The sequence below is a fragment of the Gopherus flavomarginatus genome, chromosome 11, assembly GCF_025201925.1.
Source record: "Gopherus flavomarginatus isolate rGopFla2 chromosome 11, rGopFla2.mat.asm, whole genome shotgun sequence".
NCBI classification, from domain to species: Eukaryota; Metazoa; Chordata; order Testudines; family Testudinidae; genus Gopherus; species Gopherus flavomarginatus.
This window is the reverse complement of record NC_066627.1, coordinates 14,712,903-14,730,532: the sequence shown is the minus strand read 5'-3', so window position 1 is coordinate 14,730,532 and position 17,630 is coordinate 14,712,903. Positions and strand designations below refer to the sequence as shown.

The 17,630-nt window shown below is 42.1% G+C and overlaps 1 protein-coding gene across 1 annotated transcript; it reads left to right on the top strand.

The window, feature by feature from the left end:
- Nucleotides 1-2,501: 2,501 nt before the first annotated feature.
- LOC127031247 (olfactory receptor 6F1-like) lies at nucleotides 2,502-3,431 on the top strand. The gene has a single exon (XM_050918004.1). It carries the CDS (start codon nucleotides 2,502-2,504, stop codon nucleotides 3,429-3,431), a length of 930 nt encoding a protein of 309 aa, XP_050773961.1.
- The last annotated feature ends 14,199 nt before the right edge of the window (nucleotides 3,432-17,630 follow it).

The following is a 17,630-nucleotide window of genomic DNA, read 5'->3' as shown; positions in this document are numbered from 1 at the left end:
AAATTGAAATGGAAAGGATAGGCATTACAACTAAGATTTTCAAAGAAGCATAAGGGGTTAGTGTCCTAGCTTCTACTGCACTAAATCCCTCTGACCCATTGGGAAATACTAGGCTACAGTGACTATCAAAAATTCTTTCTTTCTCTTAGAAACTAATGGCTGTCTTAGTTCAGACAGGACTATCCTCTGCATAATGTAGCAGAAATACCTAGAGTTGTAGGGTGGGTTATATGCTGTTCCTTAAGCATTTGGCCTTGGGCAGTGATTGGAACATGATTCCGAACGAATCAGACTATTGTTCTGATCTAGCCAAGGCTGTAAGAGTTGAACTGAAAGCTGAGTCCAGGGGAGGTGAGTGAAAGAGGAGGGTTGTTATGTGGAAGGAAAATGGGATACAACTTTACTGTATTTCTGGGAAGCTCTTTCTTTGTTGTTTGTTTGCACCTGTTTGTCTGACTTATCTTTTACACTGTAAGCTTTTCAGAGGAGGGAAAGTCTTCTGTGCTATGTTAGTGCAGTGACCGGAGCAATGGGGTCCAACAGAAGACACAAAATATTTAATAAACTTAATTTCTGTAATTACTTACACCAGCTGAGTGTCTGGCACATTGATTACAGTGGAGCTAAGTTGATTCACACCAGTTGATGATCTAACTGTAACTTGAAGTCTTTGAATCAAGATTTGAGGACATCAGTAACTCAGCCAAAGGTTACGGTCTATTACAGGGGTAGGTGGATGAGGTTCTATGACCTGCAACTTGCAGAAGGTCAGACTAGATCATCACGATGGTCCATTCTGGTCTTAAAGTCTATGAGACTAGAGCCAGTTGAATTTTTGGGGATGAATATTTTATTCACAAAAATAATGATGTTTTGGGACAACCAGAACTATTCATGAATTCAGCTTGAATGTGTGGAATATCTTTGGCCAAAAAAAGAAGAAAACACTGAAAAAAATCTTACTGACTTTTCAAATGAAACATTTTCACTTTTCTACTAAAAGACATTTTGTTTAGAAATTTAGCTAGATTTATCAAAAACAATTAAACAGTGTGAAAAAAAATCCCAAAGATTAAAAAAAAATATTTCTGGCTGTACAAAATATTTTGTTTCACTTGTAATCATTTTTCTTTTTTGGTTTTTCATTTCATTAAGAAAAACTAGAATAAATACATTTTGGGTTGACCTGAAATGAATTTTTCTTCTTTAAATTTGGCATTTTGGCCATCGAAATGAAACATTGGTCATTCACTCAGCTTTAGGCCTGATCACCAATTTATTACACATTTCATTAGGGGTATGTTGCCCACTGGTTAGAGCAGGGAGGGCTCATACTGTCTGGTTTCATTCTCCTTGCCACAGTTTTAAATCTGGACGAAACATTGGGTGGCAAAAATGTCAGCATATCAGTGAGTTCAATGATGTCAAGGCTCTTGCAAACACTCACCAGTATAACACAAGGTGTGTGGGTTTGTTTAAAATAACCTGGATAACTGTGGGTCTAACAGCAGCTTTGCACATCCTTCCAATATCAGTCAGTGGACAGATGCTGAATTTGCAAACATAACCAGCATTAAAAGTATATCCAAAGAAACCCTCTGGTGCAATGAGATGATGAATGGCTGGAATCCCAGATGAACTAAGCAGTCGTTACTGCCACGGGCAGCAACCTCTCATCTGTACTGCTCGGCAGCTTGTAAAGCCTGAGCAATTTTTATAGTTCAAGAATATCTAGACACGCACACACACAGCTATTTGGTATAGATATCTGCTTTAATCGTGCTTCTACCTGCTACTCCTAGGCGGGAGATACCAGGGAGTAGGTCTGTTTCCAAGGTCCTGGGTTTTGACAAGTGCCCAATAGTGTGAGGAATTATGGCCCCCAATATCTGTTGTTGAAAGGACCTGTAGCACCTTTTATATTGACAATTAACCAGACATATGTCATCTTGGTTGACTTCAGTGATTGGACCAAGGACCTGCATAAGTAAAGCCATGAATGCCTATATTTTGAGTGAAAGAACCAGGAGTTTCTAGTTGGGCCTGTGACAGACTCATAAACTCTGCAGCTTGGGCACAGATAGGTATTCATAAAATGCACTAACCAGTGAATTAGTCAAACATAGACTAGTTGCTTTTGGTGACTACTTAACTGTTTGATGCTAATCCAGGACCATGGAGATCTGTGCGCCTTGAAGATCTGTTTCTAAGACAGAGGTCTAGTTATTTGTTTTGAGATTGTCAAAATCAGGGGCCTAAAATATTTAGGCAATAGTTCCTATTGTAGCTCTTGGGTGCCAACCTCCCTTAGGATCCATTGACAGTTCCATCCAAGGACAATAAAACACCCATATTTCTAGTGTTGGAATAATTGACAAGGATCAAGCCCTTATAAAGCCCAGTTATCTGTGAAAAAATAGCTCTATATGACAAAGTTTGACTACAGGTTTATCTTTCTATTATGGGTCCATTTTTTTCATCAGGTAAAACTCCCAGTATTGATGAGTGAGGAAAATCACACCAGAGTGAAGGAATTCATCCTTCTAGGATTCCCTGGGTCTCAGTATTTGCAGCTGTCTCTCTTTGTACTCTTCTTCTTCATGTATGTCCTGATCATCACTGGTAACGTGGCCATCATCTTCCTAGTCAGGACCCAGACATGCCTTCAAACTCCCATGTACTACTTCCTCTGCAACTTTGCCTTTCTGGAGATCTGGTTCACCACAGCCTGTGTCCCTAAGACTCTAGCCAATCTTGTGTCCCAAAGCAAATCCATCTCCTTCACCAGCTGCCTTCTGCAGATGTATTTTGTCTTCTCCTTGGGCTGCACAGAATACTTCCTCTTGGCTGTCATGGCCTATGACCGCTATCTGGCCATTTGCTACCCGTTGCATTATAACACTATTATGAGCAGCACTCTCTCTGTTCAGCTGGCCCTTAGCTCTTGGGTGGGTGGCTTCCTGGTTATTTCTGTACCAGCAGGTCTGATTGCCAGATTGTCCTTCTGCGGCCCAAACGTCATCAATCACTTCTTTTGTGACATAAATCCCTGGATAATTCTCTCCTGCACTGACACCTACCTAGTTGAGATGGTCTGTTTCATCATGTTTGCCATTGTCATCCTAGGATCCTGTGTGATAACCCTGGTATCCTACATTTATATCATCTCCACCATCTTGAAAATCCCCTCATCACAAGGTCGGCAAAGGGCCTTTTCCACGTGCTCTTCTCATCTCACAGTTGTGATTATATGGTACGGATCCACCATTTTTCTACATGTTAAACCATCCATAGAAACCTCTTTGGAACTGACCAAAATAGTCACCGTCTTGAACACAATTGTGACTCCATTTCTAAATCCTTTCATCTATACACTGAGAAACAAAGAGGTCAGAGAGATCTTGAAAAAAGTATTCAGCAGGGGGACTTGAAGTCATTGTAAGATGTCCTGATGGTCACTGATTGTAGCAGAAAACATGGAAAGAGACAAAGTCAATAATTTTAATTGTCTGTTAAAGCCTAAGCAAAGTTACTAGGGTCATGTCAAACTCATGTAAAACTATCATCAAAGAACATCACATAAAACACCATTATTAGTAGTAGTATTATTGTCTGTATTATAGTAGTGTTTAGGAGCCAAAGTCATGGACCAGTACCCCATTGTACTAGGTGCTGTACAAAGATAGAAGAAGAAGATGATCCTGCCCCAAACAGCTTACAATCTAAATATTTGGCAAAAGACAACAGTCTTATACTGACAGATAGATAGAGGAGAACAAAGAAGTAATTAAATGAGAAGATGATACAAAGCTATTCAATAGAGTTAAGTCTAAAACAGACTGTGAAGAGTTACAAGGGGATCTCACAAAACTTGGTGCCTAGGCAACAAAATGGCAGATGAAATTCAATGTTGATAAATGCAAAGAAATGCACATTGGAAAACATAATCCCAATTATACATATAAAGTGATGGGGTCTAAATTAGCTGTTGCCACTCAAGAAAGAAATCTTGGAGTCACTGAATATTTCTCTGAAAACATCCACTCAATCGGAGCAGCAGCCAAAAAAGTAAACAGGATGTTGGGAATCATTACGAAAGGGATAGATAACAAGATAGAAAATACCATATTGCCTCTGTATAAATCCACTCTATTCCCATATCTTGAATACTGTGTCTAGATGTAGTCACCCCATCTCAAAAAAGGTACATGGAATTGGAAAAGGTGAAGAAAAGGGAAACAAACATAATGAAAGGTATGAAATAGTTTCCATATGAGCAGAGATTAATAAAACTGGGACTTCTCATCTTAAAAAATAGATGAATAAGCAGGGATATGATAGAGATCTATGAAATAATGACTGGTGTGGAGAAAGTAAATAAAGAAATGTTATTGGCTCCTCCTCATAATACAAGAATTAGGGGTCATGAAATGAAATAAATAGGCAAGAGGTTTAAAACAAACAAAAGGAAGTATTTCTTCACACAACAGCATCAACCTGAGGAATTCTTTGCTAGAGGATGTTATAAAGGCCAAGACCATAACAGATCAATTCATGGAGGACTGGTCTATCAATGACTATTAGCCAGGATGGGCAGGGATGCAAAACCATGCTCTATGTGCTTATGTTACTGGTAAGCATGACACACATCTCAGCACACTAGCTGCCTAACCATTGTCAAGTTGTTTTGAGTAGGCATGTTATACTAATGCCTTTAGAAACATGATAAATAAATGTCAGTGGTTTTAGTGGCATGTCAAAATGCCACAGTTTTGGAAACATACCAGTACTTTACATTCCATTTTTCATGAAAATTATCAGTGATACATCGCAGTCTTTTTAAAGACAGTAGAGGTGTTTCATTGTCCAAGGAGCATTTTTAGCAACATAACTGAGTAAGGTTGATTTCTGAGATGATTCCAATATTTTGTCATAATAGAGGCATGTCAAATGAAGTCAAAGTTTGCAGAGACATGCCAAAATTATTTACAGATTTTTAGAGACAAGTCAAAGTTTTATTGTAGCTTCCAAATGACACGTCAAAGTCTTTAAATACATTTTAAGGACATGAGAACATCACAGAAATATCTTCAGATGCATTAAAGCAATGCCAACATTTTAGAGAGAAGTCTTTCTTTAGTCATAATTTTAAACAAATTGCATCATGTGAAAGTTTGTGGACACATGTCAGATGGATGTTGTAATTATCAGAGCCATGTCCATGTTTCTTTCATGGCTTTCTGAGACATAACAAAGGTTTTTTGGACCAGATGCCCAAAGGTATTTAGGTGCCTAATTCCCACTGAAGTCAATGGGAGTTACACACCCAAACACCTTTGAAGGTCTGGGCTTTCAAGCCTTGTCAAAATTTTGTAATAGAGCTAGAGTTATATAAAAGTTTGTAGAAGCCTGTCAAATATACATCCAAATGTTGACAGATGTGACAAAGTATTGTCATAGCCTTCAAGTCATGTCCGAGTCTTGTCAAAGTTTTTAGTGGCTCTGATCAACATATTTTGAATTATATCTAAATTATGTCAATGCATGTGGCGATGTGTTCAAAGATTTGGCATACTGAACAAAATTAACCACATTTTTCCTCATAAATGATGTTGCTTGCTCTTTGTAGAGAGAAGTTTTTATTCTCAAGGTGGAGTTTGGTGTTCCCCAAGGTAATATTGGCTGGGATTTTTAAACAGGGCCTGAGGGACTTAAGTACCCAATTCCCATTGAAAATCAGCATCCACTTACCTAGCCCCTTTGAAAATGCCATTTGAGAAGTTGTGTAAAACTTTTTCCATCTAAAGGATGATCTTTTTTTGCCCTAACAGATTGCTTGCATAGCAGGCCCAAGGAACCTAACAAGGTAGACTCGGTCATGCTCAAATCCCAGCATATCAGAGATATTTCCATACCATGCCAAGCTTGTAAACTAGTGGATATAGGGCACAAGGGGCCAGACCGTGGATCAAAAGTTTGTGTGTGTGTGCCCAGGGGTGGGATTCCTGGCACTCAGCTTTGATGACACAGATGGAGTGCACTGGAAACAATCACCATGTAACTGGTTATTCCTGCTCCATTGAAGGTACACATGAAGACCCTTTCCTGGAGGCAATGGATGGAAAGTAGGGCTGCTGGGTGATGGAGCTGCCTCTCTTGCCTTGAACAAGCTCAGGGACATACCTTAATCTCAATCCACTTAGGCAAATCCTGTGGGAATTCTACATCTGCATTCAGAAAACATGATATCCCTAAGTCCTTGGAAAAACTGGAAGAATAAAACAGCAGGAACTCAAGACATTTCACATACAGGACAGCATTTTGCTCTTAGTCTGGATTCACATTCATTGTAACTATCTCCAACACATTTCAGTGGAATTATTCCAGATTTACAGCAGTGTAAATGAGGACCACTTCACCAGATTTATGACAGCACTCTGGAGACCACATATTCACCGCTGTCATATAATTATGATATGTTTTGTATAAAGTATGCTCTGTGAGGAATTATTTTAAAAGTCTTGACCTGTTCAACATAAATTTACTGTTGGATTGTATGTGTGTGAAGTTACAAAGTTTAGCTATGTGTGTGTTACTGAAATATGTTGTGAAGTTTGGAACAACCAAAATCAGCCTTTCAGGTACAACAAGGATAAGCCAGATACACTGATGACCCCATCAAAGGAAATCCACTTTCCCAACGGCCATTCCAGAAAACTTCTCAGAGAGAACATGTAGAAAATGGAGACTGCTTGACCAATCAATGCCACTCCTTGCTTGTTGAGGTAGTACTCAAGAACTTTCCCAATCTCTTCCCTTGCCATTAACTACATTGACTATGGCTGAGATTTACAAATAAGCTTAGGGGAGTTAGGCACTAATGGGAGAAGATTGCTTACTTCTCTTCAGCTTGGGCTACACGATAAAGATTTCCTGGTGTCCTTAGGTTGGCTAGGAGCATGAAAAAAATGCTGCAACTATATTTAAAGAACAGTTATTGCGGCACTATAGAAGGAGCACCATCACCTCCCAAATTTCTCCATGCAGCAGAGGATGGTTCTGCTGTGGCCTATCTCAGTTTCCTCACCTTAATGAGTGAGGTTACACAAAGAGCTTGCTCAAGGGAGCTTGGTCAAGGTCTACATAAACTTTAACATTTTCATGAAATTAGGTGGACCCCCAGCCAGGAGAGCACGTGAAAGATGGGGTGTCCCTCAGCTGGGCCCCTGGGGCAAGACTCAGCCCAGCCGCAGCGGGGGACATAAGGTACTAGGTGGAGGGGGGGAAAGAGAGAGAGAGCCAGGCTGGGGGCCTGCGGGCTCTGCTCCTTTCTAAGCACCAGCTTGAGTCCCCCAACTCAGGGCTTTTCCCACTGTGTCCCCAGCCCAGCAACCTTGTGTCACAGCTCCGGGCTGAGCCTTCGGAATGAGAGGAGAGAAAAGGGTAACATGGCCTGTGCCTGGGATATGCAGGGAATCACCCCACCTGCCTGGAACTGCCTCTGGGAACCCTGCTGGGTTCAGAGCTCATTGAGACTTCCAGAGCCCGGCCCTGGTGCGGTCACTCCATGAGGGAGAACAGAAACACCCCCTTTACAAGTCACCTGTATCCAGGGTGACCTCACCTGCATTTCAAGCTCTCTAACAGAGGACACTGCTGTGGGGGGGAAGGGGAGCTCAAGGGGGTTTTTCGAGGTGCTGGAGGGGTGTGAGTGTACGGGGAGATGGTGTTTGGGAGTTGCTGGACAGAGTATTTACGGTGTATAGGAGGGGTATGTGTATCCTGAGAGGGGTGATGAAGGTACTGGAAGGAGGTATTTGAGGAGTGCAGGAGGGGCTATTGGGGTGCAGGAGGAGTATTTTGAGAGATGCTGGAACAGTGTATGTGTACTGGGAGGGTGTATTTAGCAGGCGCTGGAGGGGATATTGGGGAATGCAGGAGGTGGTGTTTGGGGGTAACTGGAGAGGGGTGTGTACTGGGAGGGAGTATTTGGGTGGTAATGGGGGATATTTAGGGGAAGCTGGAGGGGTGTGTGTACTGGGAGGGTTATTTGGGGGTGACTTAGGAGGTAACTGGGGTGGGGGCACATACTGAAAATGGGAGGCAGTCGCTTCCTCTTATGGTGGCAGGGTGGCTGGCACAGACCTGAGACACAGCACCAGCCCATCAGTCAGCACCTCTCTGTGGGATTCTCCTACTCCTAAGGATGAGGAGGTGGGGCCTGGCCCTGTCACCCCTCCTAGCCAGGCTCTGAAGCCCCATGGTGGAACAGGTGGCCTGGCTTAGAGGCGCTTGGTGGCTATGCTTACCTGACGGTCTGGGGTGGGTGGGATCCAGCAGCTGTGGATGCAGGGGAGGGACCAATTATGGTACAGTGACAGTTTTCCCAGACATTTCCTCTTATTTGAAAAATCCACCTGGACGGAGGATGGCGAATCAAAAGAAAGGTCATTTCTGGACAAACCCAGCCATATGATAACCCTCATATTACCTAGCTGGCTGAGGGACGCAAGGCCCTGCCATCAGTGTGATGGCATTTCTCTGTCTGTATGATAAATGAAGCGGGGTGGGGGAGCTCCATTTTATGGACCCAGCCAGCCAATTAGCCATAAAAATCCCTCTTAGTAGCTGTTCTCTACTTTCTTTACCTGTAAAGGGTTAAGAGAAGTGAATGGGCACCTGGCCAGGAGAGCCGATGGGAGGGCTAGAACTTTTTAAAATTGAAACAAGGCTCCCTTTTTGTCTGTCTGCTGTTGTTCTTCCAGAGCAAGGGAACAGGAAAAAAAAATGCTGTAATAAGGTTGGGGCCAGGTATGAAACAATCATTAGGATTATACCTAGAAACTACTCATTTAAAAGCCAAGATATGTAAGTAGATGAGGAAATGTTTAGGAAGATGTGATTAGGTTTACTCTTTTTATTTATATATGGCTTGTGGACTCCTCAGTGTTAACCTCAAATGCTTTTGTTTTGCTTGTAGCCTTTCAACTGGACCTCAAAAAAGTTATTCTTGATCATTAATCCTTGTAAGTGTTTTGTTTTGTTTTTAAATCTAGCAATAGCCTATGTTTCCAGATGTTTTCTTTCTTTTTGTTTTTAATAAAATTTCCTTTTTGTTAAGAACACGATTAGGCTTTTGTGTCCGAAGAGTTTGTGCAAGTTATTTAATTATCTGATGGCAACAGCTGATTTCCTTTGGTTTCTTTCTCAGCTCTTCCCCGGAGTGGGGGGTGAAAGGGCTTGAGGTTACCCTACGGGGAAGAATTTCCAAGCGCCCCTTCCTGGATTCCCAGAGGGATTTTGCATTTGGCTGGTGGCAACATTTACCAATCCAAGATCAGAAAAAAACCTGTAACCTTGGGAGTTTAATACAAGCCTGGAGTGGCCAGTGTTAATTTTTAGAGACCTTGCAGGCCTCACCTTCTGCACTCAAAGTACCAAAGTGGGGAATCAGCCTTGACTGTCTGTCTGTCTGTATTTATCTAACAAGTTTTGAAAATCACACCCAATCAATTCCAAACTGTCAGGAAATGTCCTAGTGCCTTGTATTCCTTTTTAGTTTCACCTTCACTGTCACCAAACTGTCCTGGTTTCCAGTGCTTTCTTTTGGGGTAATTACAAATTCCTTCTAATATCATTTACTCTAAATTACTGATACATGTTATCAGCCTTTATTGCATCGTGTTGTGTGTAACTGGCAATATGCTCAAGATTGCACAGGTTATGTTGTCTTGGAATGACACAGAAGTTGAATCTCTTTAACTACAGACCTGCAACCAGGGTCCCCACAGACATTTTATTATTTTTAAAAACTTTTAGGTCCTAATTCCCTGGTAATCCCTAGTTGCTTTGGGCTGCTCTTGAGTGGTGCAAAACAGCCAGAGCAGACTGCCCAGTGAAACTGACATTACTTAGATTGTAAGATGTGTGGGGCAGGAACTGTCTTATTGTTCTCTGTACTACACCTAGCACAATGGGGTCCTGATGAATGGTGATCCTTGGTGCTAGTAAAATGCTACTACTGGTGATGATGACGAATGGCTGTTTTGAACTGTCAGAAAAGTGTGAAGTACTTAGTTCTGAAGATGGTGCTGTGCTTCTTAAAGCTGCGAGAGGGGCTGCAGGCAGAGGCAGAGATGGAGTGATGGTCAGATGGGGGCTTTGGCCTTGAGCTTATTCCCAGAGTGACCAGGAGGAGGCGCCAGTCTGGCAGTGACTGATGCCCCCCATTGACACAAGGGGAAAATTTTGAGCAGAACTAAGAAACATGAAAACACTCAAGAGGTGAGAATAGCTGAGCAGTGTTATTTTTTTATTCAGCGAGCTTAGAAGTTAGATGGACCTAGCTATGTCTTTCAGGGTTGTAAAAAGTTTCATGCCCTGAGTGCCAGAATTAAATTAACCTAACCCCTGGTGTAGATGAAGCTAGTTTGGCAGAAGAATTATTCCACTAAACTAGCAACTGCCTCTCAGGGAAGTGGATTAACTATATGGAAAACATCCTTCTGCCAATGAAGGAAGTGTCTACACTATGGTGCTACCGCTAATCAATAGCTATACTAGCAGAGCCCTCTCATCTAGACACAGAAAATGCTGAGAGAAGGGGTTTTTCTGCTTGTGTAGGAACAGCAACTCCTGAACGATGCCAGCTACGCAAACAGAAGTCCTCTTCTATCTACATATCTGTGTCTACTCCAGAGGTTTTGTTGGCTTAACTGTATTGCTTGGGAGTTGTGTTAAGCGTAGACCAAGGCTTTGATCACATGATCGGTCTGAATTTGGAAGTGGTCACCTGACAAAGGGAATCGGAGGTTATAAATAGAGAGTCTCTCACCACTTATTTAAGAAAGAAAGTAGGACACTGACTGCTGGGCTCAGAGATAGAATTTCCATGATTCACAGAAGGGGCCATGAACTGCAGGAATGGGAATCTTGGGTACCCTAAAGGACTCCTGACCAAGCTCTAAGAATGCCCCAGATGGGAGAGGAAACTGAGGCAGGGAAATGCATGTAAGTGTTTTATTGTTTTCTCCACCACAGTATACTTCTCATGCAATCTAAGTAAAGAATAATTGTGTATAGAGACTTTTGCAAAGCCTGTGCACCTCTTTGCTTCACCTGTCACCTGCCCCTGGAGGAATCTATAAACTCAGAGCTGCTATATGGGCGAAGTTCTGGGGTGTGGTGTGCTTGACCTACTACGGGTTCTGGGGCATCAGTGCTGGTCCTGGGGGAAAAGGCAACTGGGCCACATCATTCATTTCCATGAAGGGTTAGAAAGGAGAAACCATTCTGCAACCTGCTGAGATCCAGGAAAGCTTAATGCAGGCATGTCTAGAGTACTAGGACCCAACACAGCAGCCTGACGAATGCCCAGTCTTGGTTTCAAATGAGCCATTTTTTTCCTGGATATTTTTATTTAGCCACTGACCTATATTTAATCTTTTTTTGCTCAGTTCTAATCGTCAGGCACCTAATATCTCTCAAGACCTGGTGATACATGGTGTATGAATACAACACTAACTGGCACTTTGATGATTTAGGTACAAATATGGATTGTCCAAAGCATCTGCACATTAGTGTATATTAGGCACAAATAGTACAGCAGTTATATAGCTTAAATTGGCCTACACCTTAACTCTACTCTTATTCTCTTATGATAAATATCCCATAACTCCTTGCATTATCTTAAGTCAGCTTTGGCTGAAGTAGATTGGACAGTTGTCCAAAACAGGACAGATGATTATTTTATTATAGCGACAGGTAGGAAATTGTTTTCACAGGCCTGTACTGGAATAACCCAAAGTGGACAAAACGTGTGATTGTACTGCCCTAGGAGAGGCCTAGCAGGTGCGTGCATGCCCTTTGGTACTTGAAATGCATCTGTTCAGACCAAGGAGATAAGAGGTACAGCATGGTACTCTAAAACAAGGTATAACTCTGATCAGTTTCAAATGACGTACACAACATCTGTTACTTGTAAACAGGACAGGTATAAAAAGATGGGCGTAGCAGTATAAATTTGGGAACTCATCTTCTGCGTCGGGTGAATGTAACATGAGATGGCCTCCTTGGAGATTGGTGTCACAGAATATCAGTGTTGGAATGGACCTCAGGAAGTCATCTAGTCCAACTCCTTGCTCAGAGCAGGACCAATCCCCTGATAGATTTTTGCCCTAGGTCCCTAAATGGTTTCCTCAAGGATGGAGCTGGATTTAACCCTGGGTTTAACAGGCTAATGTTCAAACCACTGAGCTATCCTTCCCCCGCCCCTTTCCCTATACTTTATTATTACTGGTTTATAGCAATAAACTTGACTGACTGATTACTTGGTCTCCTGAATGTAATTTTAATGAACCAAAGTGGGTGAAACAATATACGATATGATAAATAAACACTAAGGCCAGGTCCACACTACAGCGTTAAATCGATTTAAACAGCATTAAATTGATTTAACGCTGTAACCGTCCACACTACAAGGCACTTAAAATCGATTTTAAGGGGTCTTAAAATCGATTTCTGTACTCCAGCTAAACGAAAGGAGTAACCCTAAAATCGATATTACTAAATCAATTTAGGGTTAGTGTGGACGGAAATCAAAGTTATTGGTCCTATTCTTTTACTGAGCTACCCAGAGTGCACTGCTCCGGAAATCGATGGTACCCTGGGACCATGGACGCACACCACCGAAGTAATATGCCCTAGTGTGGAAGCGTAAAATCGATTTTATAAAACCTGTTTTATAAAATTGATTTTACTAATATCGATTTAAAGCTGTAGTGTGGACGTTGGCTTAGTATCATTGTACTGGTGCAATATAATAAAAGAGCAGCATGTGGAGCCCCTCACCCAGATAGATTACGTGAATGCTCCCAGAGCCTCTTATGAATCTCATGGAGAAAGACACCAGATCCAAATCCCCCCAGCACTGTACCCTAGAAATATACCATTTTGCACTGCTCAAGATGTGCAGTGATCATTTATTCATTGGTTCACCACTTCATCCATGTCCCACACTTCATACAAACTCACTGGCAAAGATAAACAACTAACCAAATCTATTGACTATAAAAGGTTGATTTTAAATAATATTGAATGATAGGCAAAAAGTCAGAGTTAGTTACCAGAAGAAATAAAATATAACCACGCAGTCTAAATTCTCAACCCTACTCCACTAGCAGCAGCTAGATTAAGCAGTTTTTCTCAACGTTGAAAAGTAACCCCAACTATATATACAATATGATGCGGGCTAATTACCTACACTAATCAGGAAAAATATTTTGGAGTCGTGGATAGTTCTCTGAAGACATCCACGCAATGTGCAGTGGCAGTCAAAAAAGCAAACGGGATGTTAGGAATCATTTAAAAAGGGATAGAGAATAACATGGAGAATATCTTATTTCCCTTATATAAATCCATGGTATGCCCACATCTTGAATACTGCATACAGATGTGGTCCCCTCATCTCAAAAAAAAATATACTGGCATTAGAAAAGGTTCAGAGAAGGGCAACTAAAATTATTAGGGATTTGGAACAGGTCCCATATGAAGAGAGATTCAAGGGGCTAGGACTTTTCAGCCCCACACCCAGATAGATTATATTAATGCTCCCAGAGCCACTCATGAATCTCATAGAGAAAGGCACTAGAGACAAATCACTCAAGCTCCCAGCACCATACTCCAGGAATATACTATCTTGCACTGCCCAAGGCCAACTAAAATGATCAGGAGTTTGAAATGGGACCCATATAGGGAGAGATTAAAGAGGCTAGGACTTTTCAGCTTGGAAAAGAGGAGACTAAGGGGAGATATGATAGAGGTATATAAAATCATGAGTGATGTGGAAAAAGTAGATAAGGAAAAGTTATTTACTTGTTTCTCATAATAGAGAAACTAGGGACCACCAAATGAAATTAATGAGCAACATGTTTAAAACAAATAAAAGGAAGTTCTTCTTCACACAACGCACAGTCAACCTGTGGAATTCCTTGCCTGAGCAGGTTGTGAAGGCTAGGACCATAACAGCGTTTAAAAGAGAACTGGATAAATTCATGAAGGTTAAGTTCATTAATGGCTATTAACCAGGATGGGTAAGGAATGGTGTCCCTAGCCTCTGTTTCTCAGAGGGTGGAGATGGATGGCAGGAGAGAGATCACTTGATCATTACCTGTTAGGTTCACTCCCTGTGGGGCACCTGGCATTGGCCACTGTCGGTAGACAGGATACTGGGCTAGATGGACCTTTGGTCTGACCCAGTCTGGCCGTTCTTATGTTCCTATGTTCTTGTGTCTTCTTCTCAGTGTCTTGGTTGCTTGCAGCATAGCTGGGAGCAGGAGAAAGGCCCAGTAGTGTCCACTTTGTCTGTTTTATACCCTCAGTCCATGTGCTTGGAGAACACAAGACCAGGCATGTCTGGGGGTATTGCTGAGTCGCCCAGCAAGGTTGAGCAATTCACCTGGTGTGGTCTCATGCAGGTAAGACATCGCATTGTAGCGCCCTTGCTGGGCAATGGCTGTTGATGGGTGGTTTGACACCCTACCCAGCCGTTGGTTTCTTTCCTTACTGTTGCCTCTGGGACGCTAATATCTGGCTGATTCCCCATCTAACAGTATGTTTTAGTAACAACCATACAATGCAATTCTCATAACTTCATATGCATTAATGATATACATATATGGATAGAGAAATGACTTTCAGCAGATCTTTTTCCTGATATCTTACAAGAGATGCTTTATAAGTAAGATTATGATTATATTAAATTTAGGAATATAGGGGTTACAGTATGGTCCTTATAGAATGTCACAATTATTGACACTGTTTTTTCACACCCCTGAGTTAGAAAGTTGCAGTGCTGTAAAGTGGCAGTGTAGCCAAAGCCTCGGTCATTTATTACAAGGGGTTTTGTGTCAGGCCCCATATGGGACAAAGGCAACAGTTATTTTCTCCATGTCTGATATGGGCTACGTTCACATTTTACAGTACAGTAATCCACCTCCATCTTTCCCATCCCACATCCACAGTATAGTCCCTCACACTTTGGGAGAAGCAGCTGGAGGAAATGTAGGACCAGGAGTGAGCCTGAAGCTTGCCACAGCAGCACAGTGTGAGAAGGAGCTCAGACTGGTGGGTCACAGTGCTCTGGAGAAGTACCGCCCCAGCATGAACCCATCACAGGTGGATTATAACAACACATGCTTAAGAAAGAGAAATGAATGACTCTCAGATTTAAAATATAAGTATGGCCATACTGGGTTAGACTAACAGTTCATCTAGCCCAGTATCCTGTTAGGGATAGTGGTCAATGCCAAGTGCCAATGCCGAGTGCTTCAGAAGGAATGAACAGAACAGGTAATCATCAAGTGATCCATTCCCTGTCACCAATTCTCTTTTTCCTGTATCATATTATTACTGGTTTATAGCAATAAACTTGACCGCCATTGATTATTTGGGTTTTGATCCATGTCTCCACTACCCGCTGCCAAAATAAACAGTCGCAAACTACATTCCTATTCACAATATCGCAATCCACCTCCACCTTTCCTGTCCAATGTATACAGCATATTCTCTCATGCCAATATTCCCTTTAATTTCTTCCATCCATGTATGGAATGAATTTTGTTATGTGCACCAATGTCGAGTTAATGTGAGGATGTGTGCTACCAGTAGAAACAAAAAACCTAGATATAATATATATTTTTAAAAAGTTACCATATGGATAATTACTCCATTCAGGACAGGTTAGGCATTTTAGAACTCACTGCTCAAAGAATTCAATATAAGAATAATAGTGAAATAAAATTATGAAATGCATAGACCATTCGAAAAGTACAACTGCACTTTGAAAGGATAAAATTAAAAGAATATACATGCATTGCAGGAGCTAACAACAACAACACATGTTGGGAGGTGAGTGTGAAAGAGACAGTGTGTGTGCATGTTTCAGAGCCAGTGTGTGTGTGTGTGCGTGGTGAGACAGAGAGTGTGCATGTTTCAGAGCCAGTGTGTTATGTATGAATCAGAGATTATGTGTTTGTGTACGAGAGACAGAGTCTGTGTCTGTAAGTGTGAGTCAAAGAGTGTGTATGTGTGCGAGAGAGAGAAAATGGTGTGTATGTGTGAGAGAGACAGAGACAGAATGTGTGTGTGCTGGCTGCTGGGGAAGTCTATGAGAGACCGTGCACTGTCTCTTTAAGGCACTCCCACCAATCGGCTCACACTGCAGCAACTGAGATCTCTTTCTCCTGAGCCATGTCACTCCTCCTCTGCTCTGCGGAGATGGGGTACACGGGCAGAAGGGAGGCGGGGGAGGGGAACAACCCCACCTCCCTTCCGGCTTTGCACACCAAGCAGGAGTTTCCCAAGAGCTACTACCCAGGGGCTCCAAGGCAGAGAGCAGAAGCAACATGGCAGCAGAGCAGCAGAGGGAGGGGCACCTGAACACATGCCACCCTGCACTGCTCTACATTGTTCATGTGGCAGCTTCGAGGACTTCTTTCCCTATGTTTCAAGTTCCAGGTCTAGAGATCAGACTGTCCTGGGAGCTTTATCTAAGAATTTTTGTAAGTTGTCAGCATTTAATTTTCTTTTTCTTATAAAATAGAATTGATATTTGTTCCTTTTTTCTAGTATTCTAGCAGATCTACGCCTCTCATATATCCGACGAACAGAGATTTCCACTGAGATCTGTCTGCATTAATTTCCTTTGAAATGAGACATGCCCTTTTTTCTGTAACTTTGTCTTTGGGATCAACGGTTCTCCTGCCTCCATTATTTTCCCTTTGGAATCAGTTGTTTTCCATGACTTCCCCTTTGAGTTTAGTAATAGGACTGTCTTTGTACCATTGTTTTTCCTTTTTAAAAACTAATATTAACTTTCCTCTATGCAATAATTTCAGATTCCCACCAGCAGAAATAGCTTGGGAGATTACATGATCTCATCTGAAGGAGAAATTACCAACCAGGAGACACATTAATTTCTGTGAAAGGGAATAATAAAAATAAATAAATAAACCAAGAATCACTGTAAGATGCGGGCAGTCAGACAGGTCCGCCCAGGGGCGGGGGCAAGTGGGGCAATTTGCCCCAAGCCCCAGGCCCCGCAAGGGCCCCATGAGCCCTGGCCAAGTGCCGGTTCGGGTCTTCGGCGGCATTTCGGTGGTGGGAGGCCCTTCAGTGCTGAAAATATGGAGCGACTGAAGGGCCCCCAGCTGCCGAAATGTCGCCAAAGACTTGGACAGCAGCCAGATGAGTACAAGTGCCGCAGCTCCCACACTTTGCCCCAGGCCCCATGAATCCTCTGGACGGCCCTGCAGCCAGATAGGAACCCAAAGCTCAGTTTACTGAGATAATTGAAGAGTATCAGTAGTAGAAGAGAATGGAAAAGGTAGTGCAAAGACTATAATCTTATCTCAGAAAATCTGAAGGAAGGGTTAGGGTTAGGGTACAGCTGACAATAGATCCTCAATGTGAAAGTTAAAGCAACACAGGAAAAATGAAATAATCTGATTTAGAAAAGAAAAATACTTGCTCAGGCACCCGCCGTATAAAACAGAATAGGACTGCTTGTTCAATCCAGGGGGAAAGAAAATGAAGGTAGATAAGTTATAGCAAAACATGCCCCCAAAAGAGCA

Coding starts and splice junctions, on each gene's coding strand:
- LOC127031247 (XM_050918004.1), top strand. CDS start 2,502: ATGAGTGAGGAAAATCACACCAGAGTGAAGGAATTCATCCTTCTAGGA.